Here is a 14654-nt window from a genome sequence, read left to right as displayed (position 1 = left end):
CTGTGTGTGCCGCTCATCCCTCAGCCCTGCTCCTCAGGGCTGACTCCCCCACACCTCCGGCTCCTTTCAGCCACCTCCCCAATAACCAAGCTCTGGGCAGCTCACGAGAGGGGCTTATCACTCTCTTGTATCTGGTGCAATTGGAAAATGACAAAATGGGCTGTCTTCATTTTTGTGGGGGGTGAGGGAGAAAAACACTAAAAAACAAATCTCTAGAGACAAGATGATACAAACGTTATTTTTTATATTGTTTGAAAATTCTAGTCAGGATAACAGACTGAGAATGGCACTTGTGGCCTGCAGATATATTTTATGTTGCATAAAATACTTTGTTCATGGAAACAAGCCATATGTAGTGTTGGGTATCAGACGACGCCAGTCACAGAGCGTCTCTCTAGCACCTTCTTTTGGCCAGTGAAGCCATCCATTACGTGGAAGATGTCCAAGTAGTCGGTTATGAGCAGTCCCACCTTGACGGGCAAGAAGCTGAAGAGAAGACAAGAGTAAACGTTCTTGCTTACCGTTCATAAACGCACCTTTACCAGCTCAGCTGCAAAGCAGGGTCACCTCCTGTTGTACCTGGGGTCATTCCCTCCTGCACATGTTATTCTCTCTGCCTTAGGGCTGCCCACCTCAGGGTGATGCGCCCGTCTACTGTATAGGGGGACAATTGCTCGGGGCCTTCACAGCTGTGCTGGCTTTACTTAAATTATTCAACTGACTTTGCATTTTCGTTTCCAAAGTGTCCCTACACTTCCAGAGAAGCGGCACTGAGGTCTTGTGGAGTGGAAGCAGGCTTTGGAGGCAGCAGGCCCAGCTGGCATCTGAGCTCCGGCCGCTGACGTGGCCTGCAGGCCTTAGTTCCCTCCAGTGTAAAATGAAGTTGCTGACTTTCCTTACCGGGACGATTGCCACGATGAGACCCAAGAGCTCCTTACATCTCTGGCAACACTGAGCTGAGGCTGCACATCTTCTCCGTCCCACCCAGCCTCCGCAGCCCTGTGCACACACGGTCTTTAACTGGACAGGGCACTCTGACCCACTGACCTCGAAACTCAACACTACAGAGCCAGGAATGAGCAGGCACAGGCAAGCTGGGCCGTGTCCTGAGCAGGGGAAAGAAGGGACCCCAGGCTCTCTGTCCCTTTCTGGCACCCCAGGATCTCCAGGGGTTCGTGCCCTTCCCCTCTTCAGGTCTAAGGCCAAGTGCTACCTTCCTGGTAAGACCCCTCCCTTCTCCTGAACACCATACTTAAAATTAAAGCTCAGCTTGCGACCCTCTACCTACCACTCCTTTCCCTGGCTTTGGATTCCTTCAGAGCACTTTTGACCTTAGCTTTTACTCCACTTGTTTGTTTTTCTCTACCCTGGCACTCTCCATAGGGCGGGGACTGCTGTCTGTCTTGTTCTTTGCTGTCACCCCAGACCCTAGGACGGCGGGGAACACCGTGACACACACAGCACAACCCAAATGTTGTTGAATGTTTGAAGGAGTGTTTGACGTGATCCCCTTCAGAGAGCTTATAGCCTTCTCAGGAAATACCCATCCCTCTCTCAAAATGTGGCACAGAACTAATATGTCACAAAGTAAATATAACCTCCACAATTACTCAAAGTGGAAAAATTAAGCGTCATATTCTCACTGTTGGCGTTACTATCCTATAATCTGCTATTATGCTATGAATACACACTTTGCCCACCAACTAGGGGATTAAACTACAAGCTGTGACAAACATCGTCTTCACGTCGTAAGTGAGGAAACTGAGGAAGAGAGAATGAAGGGCATGCTCAGAGTTACGGATGCCATAAATAGTGGGATCATAAAGCCAGACTTCAAACACTTGTCAAAACCCTTCTCCCCGCCCCACACAGCTTCTCCCAGCCACACTGACCCCTCTTGTGCCACGTGAAGCCTGGGAAAGCAACAGGATGCAAGACTCATTTGGTTCATTATATAAAGTAGATGGAATTAGTTGACAGGAAAAGAAATTTCTATGTACAGGACAAGCAATGGCTGCTCCCCTGCCCTGTGGTGGATATGTTCAAATAAATGAAAAATTGTCACCGTCGAGAGGTATGGAATTACAGAGAGCTGTGGGACAAAGCTGGAAGCAATGAGAGTTAAAACAAGACCGATTTCAACTCAGCAGAGAAGGGGTCCCCTAACGGAAGGCACTTCCTTACAAAGCAGAAACCCCTATGAGAAGAAGTAGCCTTAGATGCTCCTTCTTGTCTAGAAAATAGATGAGATTGCACGGATTGGCAGCTGCTCCAGAAGTTCAGCACCCCCGTGCCTCTCACTGGGTCAAAGGTTCAGAAATGTATCTGATGCATTTTAGCATTGAGACCCAGTGTGGGGTAGGGGAGGGCGGGCAGTAATACTCTCCTGTGCTTTTAAGAGGTGTTTTTCTTTGCAGTTTATTTCCTCTCAAGGTCTCTAACCACCCTGCAGCTCACACTTACCCTCTTTCCATTTTTACCCATACCACACACTTCTGAGGCACTTGACTTGCTGTTGGGCCACGACACAGTCTCCACCCCATCAAGATTGCTTATGATGAACACCAGGAAATCTCTCCCAAAGAATCATGAATCATTTCAGTCTTTCCACATCATTTAGTAAATCTACTTCTTTTTCTTCTTCTTCTTCTATTTTTTTTTTTTTTTTGCAGTTTTTGGCCAGGGCTGGATTTGAACCTGCCACCTCTGGCATATGAGGCCAGTGCCCTACTCCTTTGACCACAGCCACACAGTAAATCCACTTCTTTTTGACAACAATGCAATACTGAAGTGGCAGGAAGGTTCCAGCCCCATTTTCTTGACTCACAAGGGGGCAACTATGCAAACTGGGGGTTGTATTTGCAATGGGCACAATGATGGGATCAATAGGACTTAAGAGATTTTCTCTTTTAAAACTCATTAATTTAACAGATTTTTTTAAGGTGGCTCCTCATGGTGGGATTTGGTATAAACAGTTGATTGCTTGATTGGCAGAGTGGGGAAATAATAGAAACTAATGTTATTACCTCTTTAAAAACACCATGAAATATAAAAACTTTGGCAGGTACAAGTAAAGTTTTTCTTGCAGAATAGCATCGACTATTTTTCTGACTGCATATTCTGGATCCAGAATTGGCAATAAAGAAGGACAGCTAGGGTATAAAAACACACACAAATAAACAAAACTGAAATTAATACAAAAAATTTTTCCAATTGGAGATGAATAGGATGCAAGACATTACCACTTCTCCCCCTTGCAGATTTGCTCCCTTATTATCAATGCATAGAGTAATAACATAACTAGAATTTGAAATGGAAAATGACGATTCCAGTCAAGGCAAGGATGTTAACAACACACATAGCATTATATGCAAAACCATATTACACAAACGTGCTAAATGTTTGTAAAACAAGCTGTTGAAAACATTACCTGCCGTCTCCATGAGATTCAAAATTGACTGTATGTTTGCATTCCCCACCAAGATTCCCAACTATGACAGCATCTGGAGATGTGGCGAGTTAATTACATCTTGAGGGAGGAGCCCTCACAAACAGGATCAGTGCCCTTACGAGAGCGCCTGCTGGCACTGTGATCTTGGGCTTCTAGCCTCCAGAACTGTGAGAAGTATTAATAATTTGTTGGTTATGTCTCCTAGTGTACAGCACTCTGTTTTAGCAGTCCCTTTAATATGACTAAGACAGAGCTCCTTCATTGAATTTCAGTCCTTCTGGAATCAGAGAAGGCGGCAGAACGGGATAGGGTGGCAGGAAAGGGAGGGGGCTGGGAAGACGGAGAAGGAGACCTGGGGCCCAGGGTGGACACCGCCCTGATAAACCATCTGCATTCAACTCTGTATCCTACACACAGACACATAGAAAGACAGAATTATGAAACCATTTATAAATCAGGCTGAATCATAGAAAAATAGCTTTTAAAAATAACATTAAAAAAACAGATAAAACAAAATCAAATAGCCAATCATTTTTAAGAATGTCTTTTCTTTGCGATCAAAGGACATACTTACCCAGTGGTACAACCTTCAAACATTCCAGTTTTTATGAAAAATGGGCACACAATTGTGGTCTTTATTCCCTTTTGTTTTTGAGCAAATGTTTCTACAAACATAGATTCAGCAAATCCCAAGGCTGCAAATTTACTTGCACAATAATCTGAAAAAGACAAGCACTGAGCATGTGTATTCCCAGGTTTTAAAACGGCCTTCCATTAAAGTTGACTTATAACACAAACAGTGACAGAGAATGGGCACCAGTGTGAGTTCTCCTTTTGTATAATCTTGGTCTCCTCCCATTGGAAGGAGTGAGCAGGGAGTGGGAAGCGATATGGCCAACTGAAGGTAAGGCCAGGTGGACCCCAGGACAAGAAGGGCTGCAGAGATGCTTCTATAAGTCACCCTGCTAAACTTTACATACAAAATCAGAATCGGCAGCCCTGGTGTTACCTGTTACAGGGGGCACAAGATGTGTGTTCAGCCCTGTCTCAAAAACCTGCAACCCCATTGGAGCTTGAAGGCATACGAGAGAAGAAATAAAATAAGAAGCCAGTCATGGTTCTCAGATCAAGTTTTCTTTCGACTATCACTCTTCCACCTCCAGAGGGAAAAAAGGACTTGGTAGCGTTAACCTCCACCTCTTAAATGCCTTGAAAATGCAGGGGGCGGGGGAAGCAGACTGCACATTTATGTGTTTTGAAGTGTCCTTAATCAGTTATTTCAAAAACACAACCTGAGTATTGAATTCACTGAGTGAAACAATTTGGAGAAGAAATGGGGTTTGGGGGGATCAGAGCTTTCGTTGGCCTCACACAATTGGAAACAGGCATGTTTACTTGTCACCTTGTGATGCAGCTACTACAACTGGCAAGAGCCAGGTCGCCTGTACCATACAGGGTCACCTACCCCATGCTGCCCAGAGGATGAGGCAGAGGCTAGAGGCAGACACAGTAAGGGGAGGACCTAGCACTCCCAGGATCATTGGGGTCCTGGTAGGAATGCAGCCCCCAAGACCCAGGGTATCTGCCCTGTAAGCTAGCAGCCCTGATGCCTCTGAGGTAGGGCGGCCAATCCCCACCTGGTGGGGAAATGAAAGGCTTACTAAGGTGAGCTGGGGGCAGGAAGTCTTGTGTCTGCAGATAGAAATCGTGTGCCCTGGAAAAACTGATGAGCTGTAGAGAGATGCTTGTATGACTTCAAAGGCCAGTGACTTATCACACATAGAAGAGAGAGGCCAGGCTAACACCTGATGAATTCTAAGAACAGAAGAAGAGAAGTCCAGGATCCAGGGAGGATAAACTGGGGATATTTTGAGTGATGGATGGTTCTGAAAAACCTATTCACATAAACAATGTACTGAGCTAGGACTAGTTCTGTGAATCTTGAACGATGCCGCTTAGCTCAAAAGCTCCAGGAAGCCCCCAAGTTCCCATTTGCTAAGAATTGCTGCTGGTGCTCTATTGATGAGTCTTTGCTATCTTTGTAAACCAACATGCAGGACCTTTGTTCCAGGGGATGCCCTGGTAGGGAAGGTCAAGGTTTCTGCCGCTCCTACACCCACTCCTGTGGTGGACCTCCTTGGCTGGGGATCTTGGTGGGTCTCTTTGCCCCTCCCCACTGTTACTGTTCAGTCAGCTGGCTGTTAGCAGCAGGTCTTCAAACAGCACAAAAGCAAAGAGGTTAAATTGAGTTTTCTTGCAGTGACAACTTTTTTCAAACTAACAGCAGGAGAGGACCACTTAATGGAAACTTTAGTGCAGGTTGTGTTGATCATTGGTGCAAACCCCCCCCCAAAACATCTATTCCCGAGGCCTCTCTCTCTTTCAAACCCAGGGGATTACATAAGACCTAATGATTCCAAAGAGCATCATCTAACTTGTATCTGATGGGCATGCCACACAATGAAATTCTCAATATGGTCGTCTCTTAAGGCCTATACTTCTCAGTTTTTATTATTAGTGTATCAAATCAATGCTAATTATTAAGAGCTATAATGCAAGTAATTTTGCAACTGTAAAGTAAGCAATTTTGCAGTTGTAGAGTACTGCTTTTCTCTTACCTGCCAGCCCATTTACTCCAGTTAATCCAGCTGAACTTGAAATGCAAACCAAATGTCCGTGGTCATTTGCAATCATAGCAGGGAGAAAGGCTTTATAAGTCTAAGAAGAGCAAAACAAAACTTTTAACATTTAATATACCACATGTATACTTTTCTTACATGTTTGTAGGATCATTTTAGTTAAAATTTTTTTTCAGTTCATAAAAATATCTAAAGGTACTGGGTTATAAAAACTTAAACATCTGGAAAGCAACCATTTTAACCTGCCAAATAAGTATTTTCCTAGGGAAAATCCAATATCATCCGAAATAATTTATTCAGACTTGTATTTTTGTTCATATTTGACTTTTAACAACATTAGTAAGATAAGAATTAAAGTAAAAAAAGAAAATCAAAGTAGTATAAGACAATCTTAACTGTGGCAGCCACAGTCCCAAACCTGACATGGTTACTAAAGATTTGATCACATAGATTTTTATTGCCTTGGCTTATGTTTGAACTCCAGATTTCCCTAAATATTATTCACAGATCATCTGTTGTTGCTTCAATTAAAAAAAAAGTTTTGTTTTATATAATAACTTCCTTCCTTCCTGTTCCCTCTCTGCCCTTCTTTTCCTATCTTTTTTCTTTTTCTTCTTCTTCTTTTTTTTTTTTTTTTGAGACAGGGTCTCCCTAGATAGCCCAGGCTAGTATGCTTGGGTTAATTTCAAATTACAAATTTCCCTGAACATTATTCACAGAGAAATCTGTTGTTGGCTTTGATTTAAATAAAGCATTTTGTTGTATGAACTCCTTTCATTCTTCCTTCCTCTCCCCTCTTTCTGTCCTCTCCCTTTCTCCTCCTGCCCCCTTTTTTGGAGACAGTTTTCCCATGTTATCTCAGGCTGGAATGCACTGGCTTTAATTCTGCACCTCCACCTCCCAACTAATTTTTCTATTTTTTGTCTCACTCTTGCTCAGTTGGTCTCAAACTCTTGGCCTCAAGCAATACTCTTGTCTTGGCCTCAAAAGTGCTAGGATTACAGGTGTGAGCCACCACACTTGGCTGAGTAATAGCTTCTTCTTTTTATTCTATTTCATAAAACAGAGTATCTGTTTAAAACAGAGTGGGTCTGAGTACTGTAGAACACCTTCACCTGTGATTGAGACCTAGAGAAAGAAGGTGACAGAGAGAAATAAGCTTTTGGAGAAAATGTCTTCTGCAACAAAAAGTAATTAATCCAATCTGAAGACAACCAGGAGGAAGTAAGAAAAGGGATCTCTTATAAAGGCCAGATATCCTTCACAGGCCCGCATCCCGATAGGTCTCAGCGTGAAACTAACAGATAGAGAGGGGAGGAAAAATGGAACAAACACAGGAACAGGAAACACTGAGGAATGGTAAAAAGCACCTGGGTCGGGGTGCCGCCAGGCCCTGCACTGCCTTTGAAAGCCCGACCATTGGGCCGCTCTCCGATTTTCTGCCAATAAATCACTACCTCTGTGTCTGGCAATGTGCAGGTGTTCAAAGAATGTATGTGAACTTGGACAGATGGAGTGAACAGAGTGAGAGGATATGAGAGGGTTCCTGAAAGCACCAGCATTTAAAGAACAGCTAGAAGGGAGAGAGGGAGGAAGAGGAGACCAAGAAGGGGATGGGAGGAAACAGCATGGTCAGAAGAGAACACACAGCTGTGGAGTGGAGACTTCTGCAGCGGGCACGGTCCTCCTCTTTATCCTAACTACATAGTGATCAGAACACAAAGAGGGGGATGTTTGGAAGGAGGGACATTATTTGCAGTAGTTCCTATTGGAACACAGTGGCCACTAAGTTCTGAATCTTTCTGTTTTTCTCCTGAATACCATACAGAACACCAAGAACACCACCAGCTCCATTACATTTTTGGTTGAAGTAGGGACCAGAAAATCTACAGGCTCCAAGTTACATTTGAAGGCTGCCAAAGAAGCAGGTGAGAAAGTGTAGGGAGAATGGAGGGGGAGCCCAGAAGTTTCCAGCAAATACTCTCAGGAGGAAAGAGCCTTGGCCAGGGTGTAAAGAGTGTTAGCAGAGCTGGGACCAAATGGGTAACAAGAGTGTCAGAGACCAAATGGGTAACCAGATGGGAGAGGCTGTAGGATGCGCAGGCAGGGCACCGGAGGCCCAAGACAGCTGGTCTCCACAGAGACAGGGAAAATGCATCTTTTGGAATGCAGTGCATCACTTCAGAAGTCAGGGCTGTGCCCTGGAGGCTTGTGGTCACCAGGCTGCTAGATGAACCTCCCCTTCCTCCAGTTAGGTACTGGGTGAGGAGACCATTGGCCTTAGTTTGCCCAAAGCAAACCTTATTAACACTTGTTTATTGATAACACTCCCTTTCACTTTCAAAACTGTCCCAACTTAGGCAAATTATACAAGTCACCCCAATCACATTTAAGTGCAGTCATTTGCTAGGCAGCCTAGAGCAAATCTTTTACATTCTGTGACCTCTTATCTCACTGTGTTGTTTAAGGAATAAATGTGAACTGCCTGGAAAAATCTCTAACACTTGACCACAATTAATAAACAGAAGAATAACCAGGAAGACAGTTCTGCCTTTGTAGGAGTCCCTGGGCAGAGGTTCTGGGGGCTGTAGGTTAATTGGGATCAGGAGCGCACAACTAGCTAGACCAGGACAAATTCTGAGCTGAGAAGTTGGTACTTTATTTAGAGGCTAATGCATTTGCAGAAGAGCAGGAGGAAAGTCCTTCTAAATGCCAGAGTAGTACTATGTTTATTATGTGAAGAAACAATAATTACCCATAAATGTGCTTTGAAATTTACATCAAATGACTTTTCCATAAGCTCATCTGGGCAGTCGAGGAACTTTTTTCCTGTTACGATTCCAGCATTGTTGATTAGGATGGAGACATCACCAACTTCCTTTTTAACCTGAATTGAATAACAAGAACAACACCACCAAAGTAGGAATTCCTTATATGAACTGGGTTCATATCCAGTGGTTCATATCCCATAGTTTTATATTTTTTTATACTTCTTAACTCAAGACTGAGTTTATGTACTCTAAAATTAAGATTGGTTTTATCTCCTTGGTCGAGTCTACAGGGCACCAGGGAGCCAATTCTGATGCTTTTTTCCTCCTTTCTTCCTCTCTGGTTAAGATGGTTCTAATGTTGAAAGGTTACTTTCCTTCTATTGTTAGAGATGTTCCTACATTCAATGATTAGTGACTTTGTTTTGTGCTCTGTACAACTGGCATACAGTTTTAATTAATGAAATGGGACATAACAATAGTTCTATTACAGCCAAATGTTATATAGATCTAGACTCAGCAGATGTGGAGATGATGGTGGAGTTGGGAACAAACAGAAGAAGAAATACAGTCACACATTGCTTAATGAAGGGGAAACATTTTAAGCAATATGTCTTTAGATGATCTCACCATCATGTGAACATCAGAGTGCACTTACAAAAACCAAGATGGCACAGCCTACTACGCACTCAGGCTACAGAAACCAAGATGGCACAGCCTACTACGCACTCAGGCTACAGAAACCAAGATGGCACAGCCTACTACGCACTCAGGCTACAAGGTGTAGCCTGTACAAACCTGTACCGCATGTTACTCTACTAAATGTTGTAGGCAACTGTAACACAGTGGTGAGTATTTGTGAATCTAAACGTGTCTAAACATAGAAAAAGTACGGTAAAGACAGTGTAATATAATAATCTTATGGGACCACTGTCATATACCTATAATCTGTTGTTGAATGGAAAATGTCATTACGTGGTACATGACTGTATGTATTTTAAACACACAATGCTGATTGGAACCTGCCTGTCTTGTTTTCATTAACCGTCTGTTTTTTTTTCTTTCTAAAGATATATTTTCTGAACTTGGAGTTTAGCTATGATCTAGGGACAAAAGCTTTCAAAGTTATGAGGACTCAGTAGACATAAAATGCTACCATACCACACTAAAAGCTTTTTCCTTTACTTGTCTAAGGGATACTTATTAAAAATTATCTGCTACTTTCCTTCTAAAATAAAAAGTGGAAATGGTTGGTTTATAAGGGTGGGGAGTTATTTGCTTCCCGTGAATTTAGAAGAGCACATATCTAATTCCCTCAAAGACCCCAAAGAGTCAGAAGCTCAAAAATGTGCTAGCAATATGACATTTGACCATTTCTGAAGCCAAGTACCTGGGTCAGAACTAAATCTCAGATTCAGGGAGAAGGGAAGTAATTATTTACAATGCTTCCTATAAATTTGCTCCATAGCTGATGATCTTCAGTGTTTAAATATGAATCAGTTATTGCTTAAACTGGCTAAAGAAGTTGTGCGCAGTGTAAGTCACCATGCTCGTGATTGGTGCTTAATGTATACACAGCTGAATTTGTGAGGTCTGCTGCAGTGAAGACTACGCGTCAGCAGGCCCGGGTTTGGAAAGCTGCTCCAGTGTAAGGCTGGGTGATCTTGTCAGCTTCGGATCTCCAGACTGTACTGAGCAGTCTATCTGTGAAAGTAAAACACTCACCAGCAGTGATCTACAACCTTAGCAAGGGATCCTGGTTGAGCCTAGAAACTATGTAAAAACTTTACAGTCTAGTTGAGCTGCTTATGGCAGATGTGGCTGACTCCACCCTTCTCACTAAATGGGGCAACTGTGGGAACCACAGACAAAGTGGTCAGGAGAGTGATGTGTGAAGTACGCAGGCCCACGTGGAGGCACAGAAATACTTATGGGGACAGGTATGTGCCTCTGTGAACCAAGCAAATCCTCACAGTTGGCACACTGGAGCTTTAGTTTCCCGAAAGCTTTCTTAATACCTGTGTCTGCACAATCGGCAAAGAAGCAAAGGAGGCTAAGAGTCTGTAGGATCAGTGACAGATTCTGATTTTCTTCTGGCCACTTGTGAGAAATACACATTCAAATGTAATGTAAGGGGTTGTGGACATAGCCTAGATTTAAAATCAGCCTAAATATGGGTTCAAATCCTGGCTGTGACGCTGCTTGGGTCATTAAATCTCTCTATAGCTCAGTTTCTTTACCCTGAAAGAAGGCTGCCTCCCTCTACCCTGTAAGAGGGGTCAGTTCAGGGAGTGTAGCAGAGAAGGTACTCAGGTGTCAACACGCTCTTGTGTGGGCTGTGTTTCTAAGCCTCAGTTTCCTTTTTATAAAATAGTACCAATAATGGGTTTTACTTTGTAGGGTTTAATATGTACAGGATACTCAACATTGTCTTGCATATTGTAAGAACACACGCATCTTAATTTCCACTCTACTGCAATATTTTTTAAATTAAAGAGACATTGGAGATAGGCTAATAGGCTCTGAGAAAGGCAAATGTACAAAGAAACTGACTTATGTCGGGGTACAAAAGTAAGCATCCAACTTACCTGATCGGCCACCCTGTACACGTCTTCTCTCCGACTGCAGTCACAAGTGTAGGCGTGCACTTGCGGGGCTCCGGCTTCCTGAACCATCCTGCTGGTCTCCTCATTCCCCTCCTTATTGATATCCCAGAGAACAAGCACAGACCCCAGGCGGGCAAACTGCAGGGCTAAGAGCCTTCCCAGGCCACTCCCGGCCCCTGTGATCAGGACTATTTCACCAGCAACGTTCTTCCGTGGCTTTGGGAGTAAGCCAAAAATCATTGCCTCCACCAAAGTAAACAGCAATTTTCCTACGAAAATGAGGAATTTCTTTGCTGACTGTCGCGTGGAAGACATGTCCTGGCTGACACCTATACAGAAAGACAGACTGATATAAAGATAGAGTAGTCTGTTTCCTCTGAGTTTTCTTAGTCCCCGGAGCTCTTCCATTCTGAACAGTGACAGCAACTATGAAATCACAGTGAGACAGTGATTTAAACTTCTCTCCTGCTAGCAGGCTCTGAACTCAGACAGGGGACTGTATCTTTGCCCAACTTTCTTACCTGGCGCCAAGCCGAGTGCATACCTGCATGCCTGGGGTGTGCTGTACACACCAGAAATGTTTATTCATCAGAAACTGTAACCACCTCACCCAAATTCAACCCCAAAGATAAGCTCACGATTTCCTCACAGTCTTTCTACACTGTTGGCCGAGTCCACCTCCAGTCTTGACCCTATCACCTTTACCATCTGACTGATCCACCTCTGGTACATTCTCTTTTTAGGTTTAGGCTTTCTCATTTGTACCATTTTCTTTAATTTTGCCTTAAAATCTTATCTGTCTAAAGTATTTGAAGTAATGAGATATTCTTTTTTTTAATTGTTGGGGATTCATTGAGGGTAATCAGATATTCTAACCTTGCCGGTGGGACCTCTCCACTCCTGGTCACTTATCACCCTGTCCTGTGACTGAAGGGGTTGCTGATAGCACAAGAATTAATGATCTCGGGCTATTCCGATGAAATATGATTATAGAAAGAACTTTTACAAACAAAAGTGAATGTCTGGTTCCCTATTACTTAAAGACTCTCCCCAGAAAATTGCAGAGTGTGTTAAATTGCATGCGGCCAGAGGCTTCTTTGGAGTCTCCATGCCACCGCCTACCCAGTCCAAATAGGTGAGCTTTCTCTCAGGGAGGTGAACAGGTGCCACAGCAAATATACCCAGGTTCCGGCTCCGGTCAGAGTGTGTAGAGAGGGATGGCTGGGCAGATTGACTGTCACAATTGGCAAGGGGTGAATTGGGGGTAGTAAGGTGGGGAAGGTGGGTAGACTGAGTCGCAGAGAGGAGGGAGCCTGGGCAGAATGGACTGAACAGGGCTCCCAGAGGCATCCCGTCCTCCGCCGCAGGTGGGGAGAAAGTCTGGCAGCTCACCCCTCCGAGACTTGGGGTTTGCTGTCCCCATGGGAGCCTGAGCCTTGGGTACATGGCAGCCGTGCGCTCCTGGGAAGCGCGGTGCTCTGGGGCTGGTCCCAGGTCAGCCCAGGGTTCGCTGGCCCGCGCCCTTAGAGCGCGTCCTCGCGTTAAACCCGCCCGGGGGCAGCCTCGCCTGACCCGGTCCCGGGCGCGGAGCCGGGGGGCACGACCTCCTCCCGGAGCCAGCCCCTGGGGCCATAGACCTCCGCAACTCACCCAGAAAGGCTGCCCTGGCTGTCGGCGGAGAAGCTGACCTTGTCTGCCTCAGGCACCCACGTCCCTGGCTCGCAGCTCGGCGAGGTTCGGGTGTTTATTACGGTCCCAGGCGGGAGCCCAAGTCAAGGGCGGGATGGCCACCAGCTCCAGGAGTCTGAGGTGGGGCCGCCGCTCCCCGGCTCCACGTGGGCGGGCGCTCTGGCCTTCTCTCCCTGGCAGGTGGATTTAAGGAGCTGGGGATTCGATCGTGGCGACTGGACGCGTGCGCGGGGATTTCTCATAGGGTTAAAATTTCCAATGCTCAGGCTGCACCCTGGACTATTAAATCCGAATGTCTGGGTTGGGAGGGGCCCGGCATCAGCTTGAGAGAAGTTCCCCAGGTGTTCGCAAAGCAGAGCCGGGAGGTTGGGCTCCACAGTGTCTGAGAGCTGGAGCTGCAGGCGCGGGGCGCCGGGAGGAAGGGCGCAGACAGGTCTCTGGAGCCCGCAGGGCGCGTGTGAGCAGCGCTGCCTGCAGCAGCCTCGCCGTCCTCTACTCGGGGTCCCAAATCAACAGCTTCTGCGCCCGGGAAGGGAAGGTAAGGAGTGTGGGCCTGGGCTGGGAGCGGCGCTGGCGGGCAGCCCAGGGGAACAGGGCGAGGGAGAGAAATTCTGGGAAGGTGAAGTTGAGAAATAGAGTAAAAGTCAGCAGGGCGTTTTCACCCAACCAACCGGTATTTGTTGAACATTATCTCTGTGTACAAAGATCCAGAAGATACAGCAATGCTATGTCTGTGAAGAAAATATGTATATATAAACATTCATTAATAAAACGAGCAACAGATCTAATGTAAGCGCGTGCGTACTGAATGCTTGTATGGGCGGGTGGGGCGGAGTTTCATGGGTAGAATGAGGAGCTGAAATGACTCTAGATTGTGAGATGTTGAAAGAAAAACAGAGACTCAGGACACGATGGGACTGGAAGTTATCCCGGAGCTGGGTAGGATAGAACTAGTGGTGAAGGCGGCAGAACAGTGATAGCCAGGGCACATCTGGGACGGGCGTGAGGGTGCAGGAAGTGGCACATTTGCTCTTTATTTAGAGAAGAAATAGGCAGGTCCCATGGGTCTGGAAAAGCGGCACAGAAGAGAGCCCTATCTTTTCAGTGCTACCAAGGTTTCCTGTGTCTTGAGGGCTGTGCAGAGAGCGGTGGGATGCTGCAGGCATGTGGGTGGGGCAGACACGCACTGGTTGCAGGTCAGCCAGATCCCCAGGGCCCTTCTGTGTCCAGCTCTGAGGAGCTGCCCAGCTTCTGAGGGGAAGGCAGAGATATCTGGGAAGAGCACCATGGCCATGGTAGACATGAACCCAGGTGCTTCCCTGGTAAGAAGTGGGGCACCCAACGAGTCTGCAGAAGGAGAGATACCTCGGCTGGATGTGGAGGTGAGCAGCCCCTGGAGGTGAGAATGGAGAGAGGGGTTGGGAGATGGGCCTCAGGTCAGGCAGCTGCCTGCAGGAGTTCAGGTGGGAAGTGAGAGTGGAGAGAGGGGTTGGGAGATGGG

At 45.7% G+C, this 14654-nt stretch overlaps 1 protein-coding gene across 1 annotated transcript; it reads right to left on the bottom strand.

Moving 5' to 3' along the window:
* Positions 1 to 290: 290 nt before the first annotated feature.
* Positions 291 to 11787, bottom strand: SDR16C5 (short chain dehydrogenase/reductase family 16C member 5). Its single transcript, XM_023515436.1, has 6 exons — positions 11447 to 11787; positions 8846 to 8977; positions 6070 to 6169; positions 4026 to 4170; positions 3027 to 3152; positions 291 to 486 (listed from the first exon to the last, which is right to left on the bottom strand). Exons 1-6 carry the CDS (start codon positions 11777 to 11779, stop codon positions 366 to 368), a joined length of 957 nt encoding a protein of 318 aa, XP_023371204.1. The 5' UTR covers positions 11780 to 11787; the 3' UTR covers positions 291 to 365.
* Positions 11788 to 14654: the final 2867 nt, after the last annotated feature.

This window comes from Otolemur garnettii, unplaced genomic scaffold (genome assembly GCF_000181295.1).
Source record: "Otolemur garnettii isolate 467f Iridium unplaced genomic scaffold, OtoGar3 scaffold00071, whole genome shotgun sequence".
In the NCBI taxonomy this organism is placed as follows: Eukaryota; Metazoa; Chordata; class Mammalia; order Primates; family Galagidae; genus Otolemur; species Otolemur garnettii.
The sequence above is the reverse complement of the archived record's forward strand: the minus strand, read 5'-3'. Positions and strand labels throughout refer to the sequence as shown.